The sequence below is a fragment of the Procambarus clarkii genome, chromosome 1 (assembly GCF_040958095.1).
Source record: "Procambarus clarkii isolate CNS0578487 chromosome 1, FALCON_Pclarkii_2.0, whole genome shotgun sequence".
Lineage (NCBI taxonomy): Eukaryota > Metazoa > Arthropoda > Malacostraca > Decapoda > Cambaridae > Procambarus > Procambarus clarkii.
In genome coordinates, this window is record NC_091150.1 from 19,244,363 (window position 1) to 19,264,099 (window position 19,737).

Genomic DNA, 19,737 nt, shown 5'->3' on the forward strand with positions numbered 1-19,737 from the left:
CGAGATAAAACACCTAAATTATTGGGATCGTCTCAAAGCTCTCCAAATGTACTCTCTAGAAAGGAGACGAGAGAGATACCAAATAATATACACCTGGAAAATACTGGAGGGTCAGGTCCCAAATCTACACAGTAAAATAACAACGTACTGGAGTGAACGATATGGAAGAAAATGCAAGATTGAACCTGTGAAGAGCAGAGGTGTCATAGGCACAATCAGAGAGCACTGTATAAACATCAGGGGTCCGCGGTTGTTCAACGTCCTCCCAGCGAGCATAAGAAATATTGCCGGAACAACCGTGGACATCTTCAAGAGAAAACTGGACGGTTTTCTAAGAGAAGTTCCGGATCAGCCGGGCTGTGGTGGGTACGTGGCCCTGCGGGCCGCTCCAAGCAACAGCCTGGTGGACCAAACTCTCACAAGTCGAGCCTGGCCTCGGGCCGGGCTTGGGGAGTAGAAGAACTCCCAGAACCCCATCAACCAGGTATCAACCAGGTATGTTGTCTAGTGTGTGTTTGTATGGATGCTTGAGTTGTGTGTTGCTGAGAGTGTGTTTGTATGGGTGCTTGAGTTGTGTGTTGCTGAGAGTGTGTTTGTATGGGTGCTTGAGTTGTGTGTTGCTGAGAGTGTGTTTGTATGGATGCTTGAGTTGTGTGTTGCTGAGAGTGTGTTTGTATGGGTGCTTGAGTTGTATGTTGTCTAGTGTGTGTTTGTATGGGTGCTTGAGTTGTATGTTGCTGAGTGTGTGTTTGTATTGGTGCTTGAGTTGTATGTTGTCTAGTGTGTGTTTGTATGGGTGCTTGAGTTGTATGTTGTCTAGTGTGTGTTTGTATGGGTGCTTGAGTTGTATGTTGTCTAGTGTGTGTTTGTATGGGTGCTTGAGTTGTATGTTGCTGAGTGTGTGTTTGTATGGGTGCTTTAACTTTTCATTAAATTTTTGTTTAACACGTAGTAAAAGTTGTACTGTATATTGCAAATAATTGATATAAATCACTAAACATTATCTTACTATTATGAAACCATAACAATGCTGGTTTATATACTGACTTTTCTGGGGGAAGCCCCGGAGGCTTCCTGGAACTATCCAGGCTGGTATGTATATCATTAGACTTTGGCATCAGTTAGTGTGAATGGCATTCTAGGCCTACCGGGGTCCACGAGCCAGATCTTGGCCCCCTCAGAGAGGCACGAGGAACAATGGCCTATAGAAATGCACATGGGATTTGGAGCATTCTTTGTCTGCCATTGATCGGGCCAGGCCCTCAGAAAGATAAGCGCCTCAAAACAAACCACTATTCTGATTAAAACGACTAAAATAGACAAATAAGTGGACAAAACTCGCCAAATGAAAGCGAGCATGACTTCACATGAGCTGCGCCGCATGTCTGCGCAGCTCCCGAGGGAAGGGGGAGCCCCAGATCCACTGCGCAGGCGATCCACCCTCCAGTTCTCGGCTGATGTGATTGTGGCATGGTCGTGTGGCTCCAGCTCCAGATTCTCTTGTGTTGCGCTGTGCTTTGTGTCCAGTACTGCTTTTTCGGTGGCGTGTGAACTGGGAGTATTATTCACAGGTATTTGGGCTGAATGTGCTTAGGGTTCCCTTCCCTGAGTGCCCTGTAAGTACTGCCCTTGGGGCTTGGGGTTATCTTCCAATTCATATATTCAACTGATGACATTATTCGGGTGCTAACAGCTCAGGTGTTGCATGCTAGGTATAGGTTGCTGCAACGTGCTAGGTTGGTTGTTACCCCGGATACCCCGAGGCTGCCCCGCTTTGCTTATAGGGACCCGGACTTAGGGGTGTTTGTCGCTTTGGCCTTGGTTCATTCCGCACCCCTTCGTTCTTCCCCTGCTGTGGTTCATTCTGTCCCTTTTTCCCTTGCTTCCGGCTCCAAAGCATCTGAGGGCTTCGGAGTTGGGTTGGGGTTTAGAGGTTTCTGAGACTCGGGTAGTTTCGGGGTTTGCCCCTTCCGGGGTGGCGACGGAGACATTCGAGTTCATTCCTCCAGCCGTAGCGCTAGAGGTCTGACCAGTGAGCCCCCTTCTCTTCCTGCTTTTCCGGCCGCCCCGGCTTTTTCTTGTGAGGCCGGGGCTTTGGAGGATAACTCGCCCACAGGGCCTGATGTGGAGGTTCCCGGGGTTTAGGAGGAGCTGACTTGGGGGAATTGGGCCCTATTTGACCCTGCCTGGGTTTTCCAACCCTCAGAGCGGGGCTTTCTGTTACAAGGAGTAGGGTTTTCTTTCCTCCCCTCTGTGTACGAGTTGGCTTTGGGTTTGGCTCTTCCCCGGGTTCGGTTTAGTATCCCTGCGTGTCCTTCGGTTTCGTCCTTCCAGAGGTTTTTGGCTTCCTGCATCACGCCTACTGAGGAGTGGGCGGCCATTGCAGTTTACCTCCTGTGCGACCCAGATTATGCCTCTTTACTGGATACATCTTCCTTCAAGTTTAGGTCTTCATCTCCATACTGGGTTCGTTATGAGGTTCCAGAGTCATCCTTGCTTGCAGACTGCCCGTTGTTGTCATTGGATGCTTGGAATGTTTTCTGTCGTACCCGCACGCTTGAGTGGCGCAAGGCACTGACGGTGGTCCAGGTTTACCTGGGGGCGAATTTGAGCATATAAATGCATGCTTGTTCACCCCTGCCCGTCTGTGGGATATGGGCGCATTTCAGCTTCATGTGCAGGTCCCCCTCCCAGTCATCTGCACTTTGTGACTGAGGACTTGTGCGCTTGTGGCTGGTTGGCTTTGGTCTTGCACTTCTTTTTCCTTCCTGGAGCTGTCTTCGGATTGGCTTGGGGAGGTTGTAGAGGTGCTTGGGGCCATTCCCGGGTCTGGTGCCTTGGTCTCGGCTGCTCATGCGGTATCTGCGTTGCTGAATCTGTTTGCACCAATCTTGCGGGATGAGGTGTCGCAGTTTATCGCTGCGCATCTCGCTTGTTGGCAGGCTGTGCTCTCTTCCTCCTTGGAATCTGCTTGGGCCCTGGCTCTTAGGTTTTCTTCGCCCTTTAGTCCCATGCTGTTTGCGGACTCTGCAGTTAAGCGGGATCTGCAGGCAGCTTCTTCCATCTGTCATCCGATGTCCGACTTGTTGGTTCTCAATGTTACCCGCTCGTCAGGGTAGGCCACAGGTGCCAGGTTCGGAGCCAACGCTGCCTTTGGTGTTGTCTGCGTCTGGTCGGCGCAGTGATGCAGTTCGGGTTCTCGTAAGGGGCATCGGCAGTTTCACGGTTTGCCCCATTGATGGAGGGGGTAAGCTTGCTCTGTTCGCTTACGCCTAGTCTCACAATTTGTGGGCTTTTTGGGTCGTTTCCCACGGTCTTCCGTGGCGTTGGGTGGCCCCCCCTCCTCCTTCAGTGGGTTCATAGCTGGCAGGGCAGGCAACTTCTCCCGAGCGCTGTCGGGTCATCTTGGAGTGGGTGTGCTTGGGCGTGGTCGAAACGATGATGTTTATCAGGTGGGTTTCCCGCCTGTTTCCAGTACCGAAATGGGACTGTGTGGACCTGCAGTTCATTCTGGACTTGTCCTGTCTGAACCCCTGGGTTTCTTGCCCCTCCTTTCGGATGATCACTCTGTCCCAGGTCCAGCGTCTGTTGGAGCCGAGCACTTGGATGGTGTCCCTGGACCTCAAGGACGAGTATTAACACATCTAGATTTATTTGGGGTTCAGAAACTGGCTTAGGTTTGTTGTGGGGCGTTTCGGTTGCCGCTCTCGTTGTCTCCCATTTGGATTGAACTTGGCTCTGCGCGTGTTCACACTCCTCACCCGGGTCATGGTGGTCCGTCTGCGTCTTTTAGGTGTTTGGGTGTTGGCCTATCTCGATGACTGGCTGGTTTGGGTTCCCAGTCGGTCCGCGGGTCTGCTCGCCAGAGATTTGGTTCCTTCCCAGCTTGCCGGGTTTGGGTTCCTGATGAACTGGTGTAAGTCCCATCTGGTCCCCTCCTAGGTTCGGACTTGGCTGGGTCTTGTGAGGGACTCTCGGACCGCTACCTTGTCTCTCTCTTCGGAGTCTTTCCTTCGGCTGTGGTCCCACATGTGCTTGTTTCGGGAAGGCTTCCGGGTAATGCGGCGGTTGCTGGAGGGTCTGTGCGGGACCCTGAACTTTGCAATGATGGTCTACACACCGAGTCGAGTTTGGCTTCATCGACTGTTCTAATTCCTTCATGGACGTCCGTTCCGCCTCTCTCACGATCCCTGGATTCGACTCCTGGGGGCCTTGTGTCGGCTGCTGAGTTGCGGGCTTCCTCTTTGGGTGTTTTGGGGTTCAGTGCGTTGGTGCCTACCCGAGTCCTCGCTTGATGCGTTCAAGGACGCGTCATCTCTTGGCTGTGGCTTTATGACCAGTGCTCACCAGGCCGGCCAGGAGCACTGTGGTCTGTCCTTCCATCAAGCCCACAGCACAGTGCGGAAGTTCGCGACGGTGTCATTTTTCCTTTGGAGGTTTTGGATTGCCCACGGATTGACGATCCGACTCCATTCGGACTGCTCCCCGGTGGTTCATTGCCTGAACTGAAGGAGTTCGATGCGGTCCTTGGCTCTCCTGGCGGTTCACATCTTTTTCAGCAGATTGGTCCTGTCCGTTACGAAACTGGTTCGATCTTCTCTTCTCTTCGAGTCTTTGCATTTGGTCTTTTTGACTCGAGTCTATCACCATCTGTATGGTGATCAGGTGGCTTCCTTGACGGTGTCCCACCTGCAGGCTTCGTCTCAGCGGCAGTATGAAGTTTCCTGGCGGTCCTTCCGTTTCTTTTTGTCTCTTTGTCGTTGTACTTCATTTTTGGTTAAGGTTGTTTTGTCCCTTCTCTCATGGCTGTTTCAGGACAGTCATCTTATACCGAATACTGTCACATGGTATAGTGCGGTGTTGGCAGAGCCGCTGCAGCTTGCTTTTGGTATTGATGTTACTTCTACACTATTTTACAAGCTGTCTCGTGCGCTGTTTCCCTTCGGCCTTCTCATGTGCCGCCTAAGCTGTCCTGGTATTTGGACAGGGTGCTCTCTTATGTCTTCTGCTTGATTTGTTTTGGCTCCTTCGGTTCGGTTCAGGATTGTTTTTCTAAGGTTCTTTTCTTGTTGGCATTGGTCTCTCGGGGGTTGTTTTGGGCAGCTCCATGCTCTCCTCTGGTGCAGGGGTTTCTGCTCCTTTGGTCGAGGATATAGATTCGTTCTTTTGCAGCCGTCTCCTACTTTTCTTGCGAAGAAAGACTGCTGCTTTCCGGAGGAGTCCTTGGGTTGTTGATGCTTGGTTGGTCAGGCTGGGGATGCATCATGTGTTGGATCCGGTTGCGGCTCTCTGCCGTTATTTGCACGCCACGGCCTCTGAAACCGGGGACGCGCTTTGTGTTGATCCGGTTTCCCTTCTTCCCTGTTCCCGGGCTCGGGTCTTCTAGATTGTCCGCAGGATTATTAAGGCTAGCCAGCCTGCGGTCTATCCTCCTGCCCACAACGTGCATAAGTTTGCTACTTTGGTTGCCATCTTTGGCAACATGTCTTGGGTTGACATTTGGGCACGGGGTTTTTGGAGGTGGAACAGGGTCCTGGCTGCTCGCTACCTTGTCAGTGTCCCTGGACCTCATAGGGCCAGCGTTGCATTGGGTCGGCGGTTGCAGCCAGTTGTCTCGGCTTCGTGTTGAGGAGCGAGGACTGATTGCCGCTCGGGTAAGTCCCTGTTTTTTCCTTGTCTTTAGGTAGTTAGCTCCGGGGAACCAATGGGGCTTCCCCCAGAAAACCCGCATTGAATGTAATGAAACACATTTTCTGGGTGAGTCCCGGAGGTCCCCCAGCATCCCTCCCTCCCTCCGGTCGGCTGTGTTTTCACGTATTTTGACATCCAGCTTAAGAACTGAAGGGTGGATCGTCGGTGTGGGGGTCTGGGGCTCCCACTTCTCCCTCACGGGGAGGGGGGGTTCGCAGAGACTGGTGCGGTGACATGATGACGTCATGTTCGTTTGCTAATTTTAGTTTATGGAGTCAGTTTTTGGTATCAGTAGTTTCACCTTAATAGGGGGTTTGTTTCTGGATGCCTGACTTTCTGGGTGCCAGATTCGTTCAATGGCAGACATAGAATGCTTCCAACCACACGGGGGTTTCTATAGGCTATTGCTCCTCTTGCCTCTCTTGTGGGGGCCAGGTTCTGGCCCGTGGTGCCCAGTAGATAAGAACTCCGTGCACAGTGACTGATGCCAGCAAGTTATACATATCCATTCAGCCTGGATAGCTCCAGGGAGCCTCCGGGACTCACCCAGAAAATTGCGTTTCATTACATTCAACGCTGTTTTTTTTATTCCTGTGAGAATGCATTTTTTTTTAGTAGCTACTTAGTAAATGGAATTTGAGCCATCTATTGAGAGTAGAGGTAACTCTTGAAAACCCTATAGCTCTGTTATGTCTGCCACAAGATAATGTGTTACAGTATATTGCATACCCTGTAGTCTTAAGTATTAAGCCCAGCACACCTAAGTACACTTGGGAAAGAGGAGGTTAATGGGTGGGAATGGGGAGGTACAGAGGCATTGCTCAGTAAGAGGTGTTTCATTTCACTCGATGCTTATTTCGGAACGAAGTCCTCTTGGTAGCCCCCCCAGAGCTTCCCTATGGGGAAAGTTACTAATTGTCAAAATCCAAAAAAAGGGGGAAGTTACCTAAAATAAAAGCAGGAGAATATAGAGATGAGGCCCAGGGTGAAGGCAGTGGAAGACTCCAGGCTGATGTCAGGCGACCCAGGACAATAAATGAGTGATGAGGACATAGTAGGTCCTACATATACCTGGAAGCCAACATTAGATTAGACCTCGATGAATCCCAGGCCTGAATGTTGGCTGCTTACGTGGCTGAAACAAGTTTGAAAGGTATACTTCCTCAAGTCACAAGCAATAAGGTGAGCTAAGCTAAATCATTCAGCAAATTATCTGAGAAAGGCAATCCACTGTGCTTGATAACATGGTATGTGGGTTGAGGAAGAGCACAAATGTGCGGCACTCTCAAGTAGTCCAAAGATTACAGTGGACAGCAGCCATTGGACACAGAGTATGGTGTGCAGACAGTCCAACAAATGAGGCTGTGGCCTAAAGAGACTTCTGTGGAATACAGAAGACTTATTCTTTGGTAGAAAAGAAGCTGCAGCTTTCAGGCAAAGAATCCGATTATTGGAATGAAAAGACAAGGGCTCCCGCTGCATGAATCTCTCCCACTCAGTTTCCTGAAGCCAAAGGTTATGTGGATTGCCAAATAAACTCGACCCTCGGGGTAAAATTAACAATAAATTACATATGCTGAGGCAGCTGTCAAGCCTGGCTATCAATCCTGTTAACATGTTCTGCTCTTTAAACATTAATTCCAGGCCTCTTTAAGACTAAAATTTCAAGTAAGGTAAGAGTTGTATTAAATATTGTTACTTTTCCTATTTTGTTATTGCCTGTTAATTTAATAATTAATAATAATTTACCTGTACAGTATTGTACAGGAAAAGTTGGTACATATTCTTTTCATTGTTGTGCCCTGCAAGGGACTGGAGGACAGGAAAGCACAGCACAGGTGGAGATCATCTCTCTCTACCACTTCATTGCAAATGATGGTACAGTGCTAAATATTGTATTCACGAACCATGTGAACATTTCGAAGCCCTTCCCTGAATAATAAAGTACATGATGGAACAAATACAATGGTTATTCACCCATGAAAATATATGTACAGTGGACCTCAACTTATGACTGCCCCTACTGTCTTTAGAGATTCTTAGTAAGACAAGGAAGCATTGAGCCACAACTAGGTCCTAGCGGTATGCAGGCAAAACGTAGGAGAGAGAGAGAGTACCCCAGAAAAGTCATCACTGCCTGATGTTATACTGGAAGAGACCTCTCATTCCAAACACTAACACCTCTCCTCCCCCTCCCCCCCCCCCTTCCTCACCATCTTCCATATGTCAACAAGAGTCCTCAGTGAAGGTAAGATATACATACTGTATTGTAGCTAGTACAAAAAGAGTGGTATTCGGTATAAAGTATATTTTTAAGTTAATATTTTTGGGGTGTGGAACAGATTAACACTTTCGCAAGATCAGGACGCACCGAGGAGTCCTGTTTCGCTAACCGTTCCCGCATGATGGACATAAAGTTATGTCCTCTTTTAAAATATTTGTATAAAATTCAATTTTTATCCGATTTACTTTGGGTTTGTCTCAAACTGCGCGCCATGAGGCTCTCTTTCTCACCACTAGGCTGCATGGTACAATAAGTTCATGAAAGGTGTGGACCACTTCGATCAAATGGTATTATGTCCCAAACGGGTTGCAGGTGGGTGACTTTAGCCGTTTATACTGGTAATGCTTCCCCCATATCATGTATTATATGCATATGTCTGTTTAGGGAATTTTATTCCGATCAATGTACAACCAAAAATAACTGTGTGCAACAAGTATAAACTTGACAAACATAACAAAAGTAAAAACATTTCGTGTGTGTTTGACGCTCACTGATATGTTCCAGCGTTGTTTTATATTTGGCGCTATTCTAACTTACGCTTTGTTGATCTTTTTTACCTACGGGCTCATAGAACATTCTATTGCGAACACATTGACACAAAAATGAATGACGTACAGTACATAGAAAATTAATGTCATGAGAGTGAAATAAGTATAAACTTTCAAAGCTCCGTGTGTCGTCCCGTCACCGATACCGGGTAACAATTTCACCACTTCCCACACTCTTGCGGGTGGGCCGCAATCATTATTCTACGCTTATATTCATATCACCGTGTTGGGAATTTCATTGCGAGTCCATTGATACCAAAATTAACGCTGTAGGACAAGTGTGGAGGTGATTACAATCCCAAGAGTAAAAACATTTTATTCCTGTTGGGCGCTCACGGCAAGTCATCTTCATAGTTATTTATTTGGTGCTGGTATCCCTATACGTTTCGTGACTTTTTTTACTGATGTTCTTCTAGAGAATTTTATTGCGAACACGTTGGTACCAAAATGAAATACGTAGCTCAAGAACTAAGGTAAGGAGAGTAAAAAGAGTATACACATTTTTGTTTTTACGCTTACGCAGCAAAAACGCCGCGCGCACATACCGCTTTTTTTTTTACCATCGAAGGGGGCGCGAAAGTGTTAATTCAATTTACATTATTTCTTATGGGAAAATTTGTTTCAAGTTACAAATTTTTTAGTTACTGAGAACGGATTAAATTCGTAATTGGAGGTACCACTTACCTCCACACTTATGTGGCGTGGTAAGTGGAGGTACCACTTTCCTCCACACTTATGTGGCGTGGTAAGTGGAGGTACCACTTTCCTCCACACTTATGTGGCGTGGTAAGTGGAGGTACCACTTATGGGGCCTGACAGCTGAGTGCTTTTCAATCTGGAAGATCCTGTGTATCAAATTTACTCAGTTTCTATGATCGAGCAACAGAGATATTACAGGAAAGAGATGGTTGGGTTGGCTGCATCTATCTGGACCTAAAAAAGGCTTTTGACAGAGTTCCACATAAGAGGTTGTTCTGGAAACTGGAAAATATTGGAGGGGTGACAGGTACGCTTCTAACATGGATGAAAAATTTTCTGACATAGAAAAATGAGGGCAGTGATCAGAGGCAATGTATCGGACTAGAGAAATGTCACAAGTGGAGTACCACAGGGTTCAGTTCTTGCACCAGTGATGTTTATTGTCTACATAAATGATCTACCAGTTGGTATACAGAATTATATGAACATGTTTGCTGATGATGCTAAGATAATAGGAAGGATAAGAAACTTAGATGATTGTCATGCCCTTCAAGATGACCTGGACAAAATAAGTATATGGAGCACCACTTGGCAAATTAAATTTAATCTTAATAAATGCCATGTTTTGGAATGTGGAATAGGAGAACATAGACCCCACACAACCTATATATTATGTGAGAAATCTTTAAAGAATTTTGATAAAGAAAGAGATCTAGGGGTGGTTCTAGATAGAAAACTATCACCTGAGGACCACATAAAGAATATTGTGCAAGGAGCCTATGCCTCACTTTCTAACTTCAGAATTGCTTTTAAATACATGGATAGCGATATACTAAAGAAATTGTTCACGACTTTTGTTAGGCCAAAGCTAGAATATGCAGCGGTTGTGTGGTGCCCATATCTTAAGAAGCACATCAACAAACTGGAAAAGGTACAAAGACATGCTACTAAGTGGATTCCAGAACTGAAGGGCAAGAGCTACGAAGAGAGGTTGGAGGCATTAAATATGCCAAAACTGGAAGACAGAAGAAAAAGCGGTGACATGATCACTACATATAAAATAGTAACAGGAATTGATAAAATCGATAGGGAAGATTTCCTGAGACCTGGAATTTTAAGAACAAGAGGTCATAGATATAAACTAGCTAAACACAGATGCCGAAGAAATATAAGAAAATTCACTTTCGCAAACAGAGTGGTAGACGATTGGAACAAGTTAGGTGAGAAGGTGGTGGAGGCCAAGACCGTCAGTAGTTTCAAAGCGTTATATGACAAAGAGTGCTGGGAAGACGGGACACCACGAGCGTAGCTCTCATCCTGTAACTACACTTAGGTAATTACATGGCTTCGGATTTGTAGTCATGATGTTCCGGGTTTGATCCCTGGTGGAGATAGAAACAAATGAGCAGAGTTTCTTTCACCCTGATTTCCTGTTCACCTAGCAGTAAATAGATACCTGGGAGTTAAACCGCTACGGCGGGCTGCTTCCTGGGGGGTGTGTAACAAAAAGGAAGCCTGGTTGAGGACCGGGCCATGGGGACGCTAAGCCCAGAAATTATCTCAAGATAATCTCAAGATAAGATAACCATTGTATATAAGTACTGTAGTTGGAAAAAATTACATAACTGTCAGCAGCAGAATAAAATAAGTCCAAAACTGAGACTGGATGAAACTGGGTAGTAAAGGTGGAGGGGAAACGTGAGGTTGACTTGGGTATTACAACGCTTCATACTTGCCTGGTTGGTTGTGGGATGGCTGTACCTGTACACAATCAAAGCAACACAAATTCACTTACTCTCCAGGGGTAATACAAGAGATCAGGTAAAGTTTCCTGCCTTACCCTGCTCCACCCCGCCCTGCCCCACCCTACTCTAAACTGCCCCGTAATACAGGAGATCAAGTAAAGTTTCCTGCCCTGCCCTGCTCTGCCTTGCCTTGCCTTGCCCCGCCCTGTCCTGCCTCTGCCCCTGCCCTGCCCTGCCCTGCTCTGCCTTGCCTTGCCCCGCCCTGTCCTGCCTCTGCCCCTGCCCTGCCTCTGCCCTGTCCCTGCCTCTGCCCTGCCTCTGCCCCTGCCCTGCCTTGCCCTGCTCTGCCCAAGTAGCAGTACCTGTGATACATTTTTGAGGGAAGAGCAGTGGCATTCAGCTGATACACAATTCTGCTTGTGCAGTCCAGTGGATCCTCGGTTGACAACCGTCCCTCTTTACTAATTTTTCAGGTTACGACCTCAATTTCTTCGTAAAATTAGACTTGGTTGACGACCTTTACCTCGCTTGGTGACACATTTGCTGATGCTGTACACGTATGGGTCGACTGAGCGCATGGTTCCTGGTGGCACAGGCGAGGCATGCTTCAGTTTACCAGTACCTCCCACCTAGTGACGATCGCGCTTGAATTCTTTGTAAAGAATTTCATTGTTTTCGGCTTTTTTAGTTTTTAAACATAAAACCAGCGCTGAATGTAATGAAATGGCATTTTGTGGGTGAGACCTCGAGGCTCCCAGAAGCTATACCGGGCTGATGTGTATATATTAGACCGTGGCAACAATCAATCAATTGAGTTCTATGCCTACCGGGGACCACGAGCCAGAACCTGGCCCCCTCAGAGAGGCACGAGAAGCAATGGCCTATGACACACCCCCATGTAGTTGGAAACAGTCCATGTCTGCCATCTTCTAGGGCAGGGACTCAGAAAGGTAGGAATTCCAAAATAAACTACAGCTGGTTAAAAATTGAAAACTGAAAGCCAGTATACAATAACATATACATACATACATGCACATTTGATATTTATTCTTTTACTTTATTATACAATTATAATGTGTTTTTCTCATGTTTGAAAAGCTGTTCAAAAGTGAAGAAAAAAAAGATTGGGTCTGTAATGGGAAAGTGGTTTTAATCTTTTTCGTTGAACACTTTTCCAACGACAACTTATTTGTTTGGCGATTTTTTGCAGAAATGTAGGATGGTAGATTTTCAGATGCTTCCTTGTTTCTTGCCGATATCTTTCCTGTTGGTGGTTTTGCATCTATGGTGCAGCTCTGATCCTGCCAGCTTGTTGCTTCAGTTTTAGTCGTCATCCTCTTTGAAGTATGGTCTTTCTTCCCTGCAGCATCTTTATATGCTGTGGTTTCACATTTTCATATGGAGAAGCTTCTACTCTCTTTTTCAGTAAGAGGGCTTCATATACCATCGCTTGTGTCTACTGCAGTCTGTCATTCTCTTTGGGCTCCTTTGGAATGCTGCATGTTTTCTCTTTCCCTTGCTCAGTAATTCTCTGGGAGGTTATTCTTATCCTACTTTTGACTTCCTCCATACTCCTCCTTTAAAACTTTTACTATGTCCTCGGACAACTTTTGGCCCTGGAAATAAGGAGATCTACTTGAGTTTTCACTACTACATCCTTGCACTTCCTTCCATTTCCTCATCTTCTCTTGGATGAGATGTCATCAATTATTTTTATTCTGGACCCATCTGTGATCTTCGGCTCCCATGGATAAGTCAACCTTTGGCATTGTTTTATTTGTACATAAGATTGGGATTGTGGGAAGAAGGCATTAGGGAGCTACTGAGAGGTCCATTCTCAGAAAATTGTCAAGTGAAATGATGTACAGGGGCCTCGTAGCCTGGTGGATAGCGCGCAGGACTCGTAATTCTGTGGCGCGGGTTCGATTCCCGCACGAGGCAGAAACAAATGGGCAAAGTTTCTTTCACCCTGAATGCCCCTGTTACCTAGCAGTAAATAGGTACCTGGGTGTTAGTCAGCTGTCATGGGCTGCTTCCTGGGGGTGGAGGCCTGGTCGAGGACCGGGCCGCGGGGACACTAAAGCCCCGAAATCATCTCAAGATAACCTCAAGATAACCCCTTTCTGATCAGGACCTCGGCAGCTCTCCATTCCCACTTGTTTATTTTCTATACTGTATTACATAGGTTTGCTTGGGAGGGCTAGGTTTAAAGATGGTAGCCACCTTCCCCAATCCAGTTATCCAGTAGTGTAGTTGATTTATGGCAGTTTTGATAATATAGAAGAATTTTTGAGTTTTTAAGTTGAGTTTTTTTTGTTTTTTTGTTTTTTAAAAGGGTGTAGAGTGGCTTAAATTTTGTCTTAGAGTAGCGGATGGTTCATGCAATTTGAAGTCTGAGGTTCATATGCGTGCCACTGAGCTCCTCACTCGTGTCGTGAGGACAAAACCATTTGAGCGGTTATTTGTCTTCATGAAGCACAAATTGAATTAGAGCCTATCAGTGTCGTGGGGGTTTCCAGTACAAAGGCACGAGTGAGCCACTCGGGGCCATTGTATGCCACTCAACATTGTAGTTACAATAGCTATGTAGTTACCAAGGATACTCTTCTTAATAAGGATGCTAATGATTGTGGCTCTTATATTTGTATTGCTCTTGACTCTTATTATTATCTGGTGATGGTAGTTGATCTGTAAATATTCTGACAAATATGTAAATATTTTTGGCTTGGGGCTAATGACATTATATCTATGTTGACTGTCCTTGGTCATTACAGTTCTTCAAAAGTGACGGACTGCGGATCATATCTGTTTGCCTTCCCACGTGAGGGGTGTCGAGACAACCTGGTGTACTTTGCTTCCCTGCCACAGAATATCACCAGTAAATTAGAGCTCACTTGTATTGTAAACAAGTTTGAGTCTGATTTTGAGGTTAGAATTAGATTACTTGTACAGTATACATATTGAGCCTGAGCTTGTCTAGATTATGGTTAAAGTTAGACATGTTGCTTATGTTCTGTTCCAAGATAAAAGGCAAATGTTGAGTTTTAAAATGAAAACAAAATATTGTGATGCAGTAACAAGAGAAGAGTAGCACTAGTGCATCTGTGTAACCTTATGCATGTTTCTTATTACTTGGACTTGAAGACAAATATTTCTGAGCTGTCCCAGGTAAGATCCACTGTGTCCAAAGTCAAAATCACTAGACAAAATTCAGTCTAAGATATTATGACCAGCAGCAGTCCATGAAAACTCAGCCCTGGCTCTGAGTACCTACACTAACTGGCACCAGATAGTATCATCTTGCACCTTTTCAAACCTACATCCGAGTCACCTCTCATGCTTCTTGTCTGTTGCCCCATGTGTAGTCTGTAGGCAGCGATAAATTTGTACCTGTTGATAAATTCGAGAGCTCTATTTCCGCAGTCTGACCTATGGCCAACCTTCCCTGGTGATTGACTGATCTGTAAGGTCTTTTCGTAGTCCAAAGGCATTAATAGCCATCACACCCAGGCTGATCTGGTAATTCTAGCAGAAAATTGTTCAATCTTGTTTTGCTAGCTTCCACTTTTGTTCCAGCAACATTTCTTATATTGGCAGGAGATTTAAGAGTCGTGGGCCTCTGATATTAATACTGTCCTCTATTGTGCTTATGGCGCTCCGAAATTTCATAGAATTTATTTTACACTTCCTACCATAGTTCAACCCATTCTCGCACTTTCGTATAGTCAATATTGACTTATTAAATACGTGCATATGTGACATACTGATTCATTGTGAATATTTTAGTTTACCTTGAAAAGCTTCATAGAAAACACCGACCTTACCTAACCTTCTTAGTATGTTAAGATAAGCATCTTATTGCTTCGTAATTACAATTATTACTTAACCTATTAGAGGTATAGGTTAAGTAATAATTGTAATTACGAAGCAATAAGATGCTTATTAAGATACCTATTATATATAAGATACCTATATTATCTTGACCAGACCACACACTAGAAGTTGAAGGGATGACGACGTTTCGGTCCGTCCTGGACCATTCTCAAGTCGATATTTGAGAATGATACATACTAAGAAGTATACATACTAATAATACATATTAAGAAGGTTAGGTAAGGTCGGTGTTTTCTATGAAGCTTTTCAAGGTAAACTAAAATATTCACAATAAAATATTCACAATATCGACTTGAGAATGGTCCAGGACAGACCGAAACGTCGTCGTCCCTTCAACTTCTAGTGTGTGGTCTGGTCAACATACTTCAGCCACGTTATTGTGACTCATCGCCACTTATATTATCTATTATTATCTAAGATAAGGTATTATCTAAGATACCTATATACAATAAGATACCTATTATAGGTATAGGTTAAGTAATAATTGTAATTACGAAGCAATAAGATGCTTATCTTAACATATTAAGAAGGTTAGGTAAGGTCGGTGTTTTCTATGAAGCTTTTCAAGGTAAACTAAAATATTCACAATAAATTAATATGTCACATATGCACTTATTTAATAAGTCAATATTGACTGTAAGAAAGTGCAAGAACAGGTTGCATAGTTCTAATTCCAGTATGTTGCAGTTTTCTGGGGTAAGCCCCGTCGGCTTCCCGGAGCTATCCAGGCTGATATGTATCTATTAGCTTTCTGGCATCAGTCAACGTGCTTGGAGTTCTTGCCTACCGAGGACCACGAGCCAGAACCTGGCCCCCTCAGAGAGGCACGAGGAGCAATGGCCTATAGAAACCCTTGTGTGGTTGGGAGCATTCTATGTCTGTCATCGACTGGGTCTGGCACCCAGAGAAATAGGCGCCCCAAAACAAACTCCTATTCTGGTGAAAATATTGCTTCCGAAAGCCGAACGAGTGAACAGAACTCCCCAAACGAAAATTAGCAAACGAGCATGAGGTCATCACGTTGTCACGGCACTGTCTGCGCAACCCTTCCCTTCTGAATAAAACCGACAGACCACCACTATGAAAATGACCGCAACTCTATAGACCAGGATGATTTTTTAGCAAGAGAAAGAGGAGAAGAATGGCTAAAAATGTCCAGACTCTACCACCATCTCGGTCAAATACTAGAGAGGACGCATACACACTGGCCTCCCTACCATCTTAGGGTCTGTCTAAGGATAGTCTAAGGATTTAAGGATAAAGATAGTATCATCTAAGGATACTATCTAAGGGATTGCAGACAAATGTAAAACAGAACCAGGTCTATTCTATAAATTCATAAGCAACAAATTGCAGGTAAAGGATAATATTCAGAGGTTGAAAATGGGAAATAGATTCACGGAAAATGAAAAGGAAATGTGTGAAACACTAAACGAAAAGTTCCAAAGTGTGTTTGTAGAAAATGAAATCTTTAGGGAACCAGACACAATAAGAATTCCAGAGAGCAACATAGAGCACATAGAGGTGACTAGAGACGAAGTGGAAAAAAATGCTCAAGGAGCTAAGTAAGAACAAGGCAGTTAGTCCAGATGGAGTTTCACCATGGGTTCTGAGAGAATGTGCACCTGAGCTCAGCATTCCACTTCAACTGATTTTTCAGGCATCCCTGTGTACAGGAGTTGTAGCTGATGTGTGGAAAAAGGCTAACATAGTTCCAATCTACAAAAGTGGAAGCAGGGAAGACCCCTTAATTATAGACCTGTATCATTGACAAGTGTAATAGTCAAAATATTGGAAAGAATAATTAGAACTAAATGGGTAGAACACCTGGAGGAAAACGATATAATATCAGACAGACAGGATGGTTTTCGATCTGGAAGATCCTGTGTTACGAACTTGCTTAGTTTTTATGATCGAGCCACAGAGATTTTACAGGAAAGAGATGGTTGGGTTGACTGCATCTATCTGGACCTAAAAAAGGCTTTCGACAGTTCCCCATAAGAGGTTGTTCTGGAAACTGGAACATATTGGAGGGGTGACTGGTAAGCTACTAACATGGATGAAAAATTTCCTAACTGACAGAAAAATGAGGGCCGTAATCAGAGGCAAGGTATCGGATTGGAGGAATGTTACGAGTGGAGTACCACAGGGTTCAGTTCTTGCACCGGTAATGTTCATTGTCTACATAAACGATCTACCAGTGGAATACAGAATTACATGAACATGTTTGCTGATGATGCTAAGATAATAGGGAAGGTAAGAAACCTAGATGATTGTCATGGCCTTCAAGAAGACCTGGATAAAATAAGTATATGGAGCAATACTTGGCAAATTGTTATGGAATGTAGAATTGGAGAACATAGACCCCACACAACCTATAAATTATGTGAGAAATCTTTAAAGAATTCTGACAAAGAAAGGGATCTAGGGGTGGTTCTAGATAGAAAACTGTCACCTGAGGACCACACTAAGAACATTGTGCGACGAGCCTATGCTACACTTTCTAACCCCAGAATTGCTTTTAAATACATGGATGGCGAAATACTTAAGAAATTGTTCAAGACTTTTATTAGACCAAAGCTGAAATATGCAGCGGCTGTGTGGTGCCCATATCTTAAGAAGCACATCAACAAACTGGAAAAGGTGCAAAGACATGCTACTAAGTGGCTCCCAGAATTGAAGGGCAAGAGTTACGAGGAGAGATTAGAGGCATTAAATATGCCAAAACTAGAAGATAGAAGAAAAAGAGGCGATATGATCACTACGTTCAAAATAGTAACAGGAATCTATAAAATTGATAGGGAAGAATTCCTGAGACCCGGAACTTCAAGAACAAGAGGTCATAGATTTAAACTAACGAAACAAAGCTACTGGAGAAATATACGAAAATTCACTTTTGTAAACAGAATGGTAGACGGTTGGAACAAGTTAAGTGAGAAGGTGGTGGAGGCCAAAACCGTCAGTAATTTCAAAGCATTATATGACAAAGAGTGCTGGGAAGACGGGACACCACGAGCGTAGCTCTCATCCTGTAACTACACTTAGGTAATTACCAGAGCCTCAGGTATTAACACCAAGTAAAGTATCCAGCACTTCCACAAATACAATAACATAATTTTTAATTGCCAACATCCAGGGTATAAAAACACGCAAATCTAACAAAGTTCATTTTATAGGAGGCCTCCTACATGAGGCAAATGCAGTATTTGGAGCCCTAACAGAAACTCACACATAAGACTACCATGATGGTGAAATGTGGATCTCAGAGTACAATCTTTTCAGATGTATAGGAAACACAGGCTATAGGGTGCAGTCAGCCTGTATATCAAAGACACACTCATCTGTACAAGCTGCTAAACACCACAAACAATATGAAAATCCTCAGCAGTTTAAAGACCAACTAATGAAAATAGAACACTGCTTGGAAAACCTCACAGATCCAGCTCCCGAACATCATCCTGCTAGGGGATGTTAATCTACGGCACCTGAAATGGAAGCACCTGGCTAATACAGTGATATCAGAGAGAATTCCAGGAAGTAGCCTAAATGAACAGGCAAATGCAAATGACCTGCTATGGATGTGCGACAGATTTGCCTTAAACCAGTAAATAGTAAAACCAACTAGAAAAGAGAACACGTTGGACCTCATTTCAGTAATAATGATGCATTGATCAGGAACATAATGATTACAAGTACCTGTCACCCAGATCACAACCTAATTAGAGTTGTGACAAGCATGAGGAGCAGACCTGCACAACCACTCTCGAGTCCCAGGGGAGGAGAAGTCAGCAGATTCAACTTTAATAATAACCAGATTAACTGGGAGCAAATAAACCCAAGACCTCACAGAAATAAGCTGGGAAGAACAGCCAGTAAATGCAAACCTGAACCAGTTCCTGGAAAAAATAAACTCGGTAGCTCTAGAAATATGCTCAAACTGCATACTCCTACGAAAAAAGAATAAGAGATGCAGACTGGAACGGGAACGGCGTTCCTTCTATAGGCGAAGGAAACGAATCGCGGAACAACTTGAGAGCCGCTCCCTCTCTCAAGAACGACGAAGAAGGCTAGGTAGAGAAATAGAAACTATTGAACTAAAGCTATAAGAATCATATAAAATCCAAGAGAGATAAAGGGAGCAAAAGGCCATCTGTGAAAGAGAGGAATCCAAAATATTTCTTCTATGTAAAATCAACATAAAAAACTACATCTAGTATTGGGCGCTGCGAAGGGGAGATGGAACGTTCACAGATGACAACAAAAAAATGAGCGAAATACTGAGGAATTAGTATGACTGTCTTCAGCAAGCCACTAAACACACTAAAGATTCACAATCCAAAAGAATTTTTCATGGATGTGATACCAACATCAAATCATATATCAAATGTCACCCTATCCCCACTGGATTTTGAAGAAGCCATAGACAGTATGCCTATACACTCTGCACCAGGCCCTGATTCTTTGAACTCTATATTCATCAAGAACTGTAAAAAACCACTTCGCAGGGCTTTCACATTCTTTGGAGACAAAGCCTAGATACTGGCATTATCTATGACATACTAAAAACAGCAGAGATAGCCCCACTCCATAAAGGAGGAAATAAGGCAGAGGCAAAAAATTACAGACCGATAGCACTAACATCACACATCATAAAAAACTTTGAAAGAGTGCTAAAAAGTAAGATTACAAAATACATGAATCCCAGCATCTCCATAACCCGGATCAGCATGGTTTCAGAACAGGACGCTCTTGCCTATCATAGTTGCTGGACCCACTGTGACATCGCATTAGATGCCATGGAAGACAAATGAAATACCGATGTAATTTACACAGATTTCGCAAAAGCCTTCGACAATTGTGACCATGGTGTTATTGC

At 44.4% G+C, this 19,737-nt stretch overlaps 1 protein-coding gene across 6 annotated transcripts in view; it reads left to right on the forward strand.

Annotated features, from left to right (window-relative positions):
* LOC123753985 (prolyl endopeptidase) overlaps positions 1–19,737 on the forward strand; it is a 103,331-nt gene that overhangs the window by 47,585 nt on the left and 36,009 nt on the right. The window contains exon 7 of one of the 6 annotated variants that reach the window (XM_069329223.1): positions 13,742–13,895. The exons of the other annotated variants lie outside the window; for them this stretch is intronic. Coding sequence (XP_069185324.1) covers positions 13,742–13,895 — 154 coding nt within the window. The remainder of the gene's footprint in view (positions 1–13,741; positions 13,896–19,737) is intronic. 6 annotated transcript variants of the gene reach the window in all.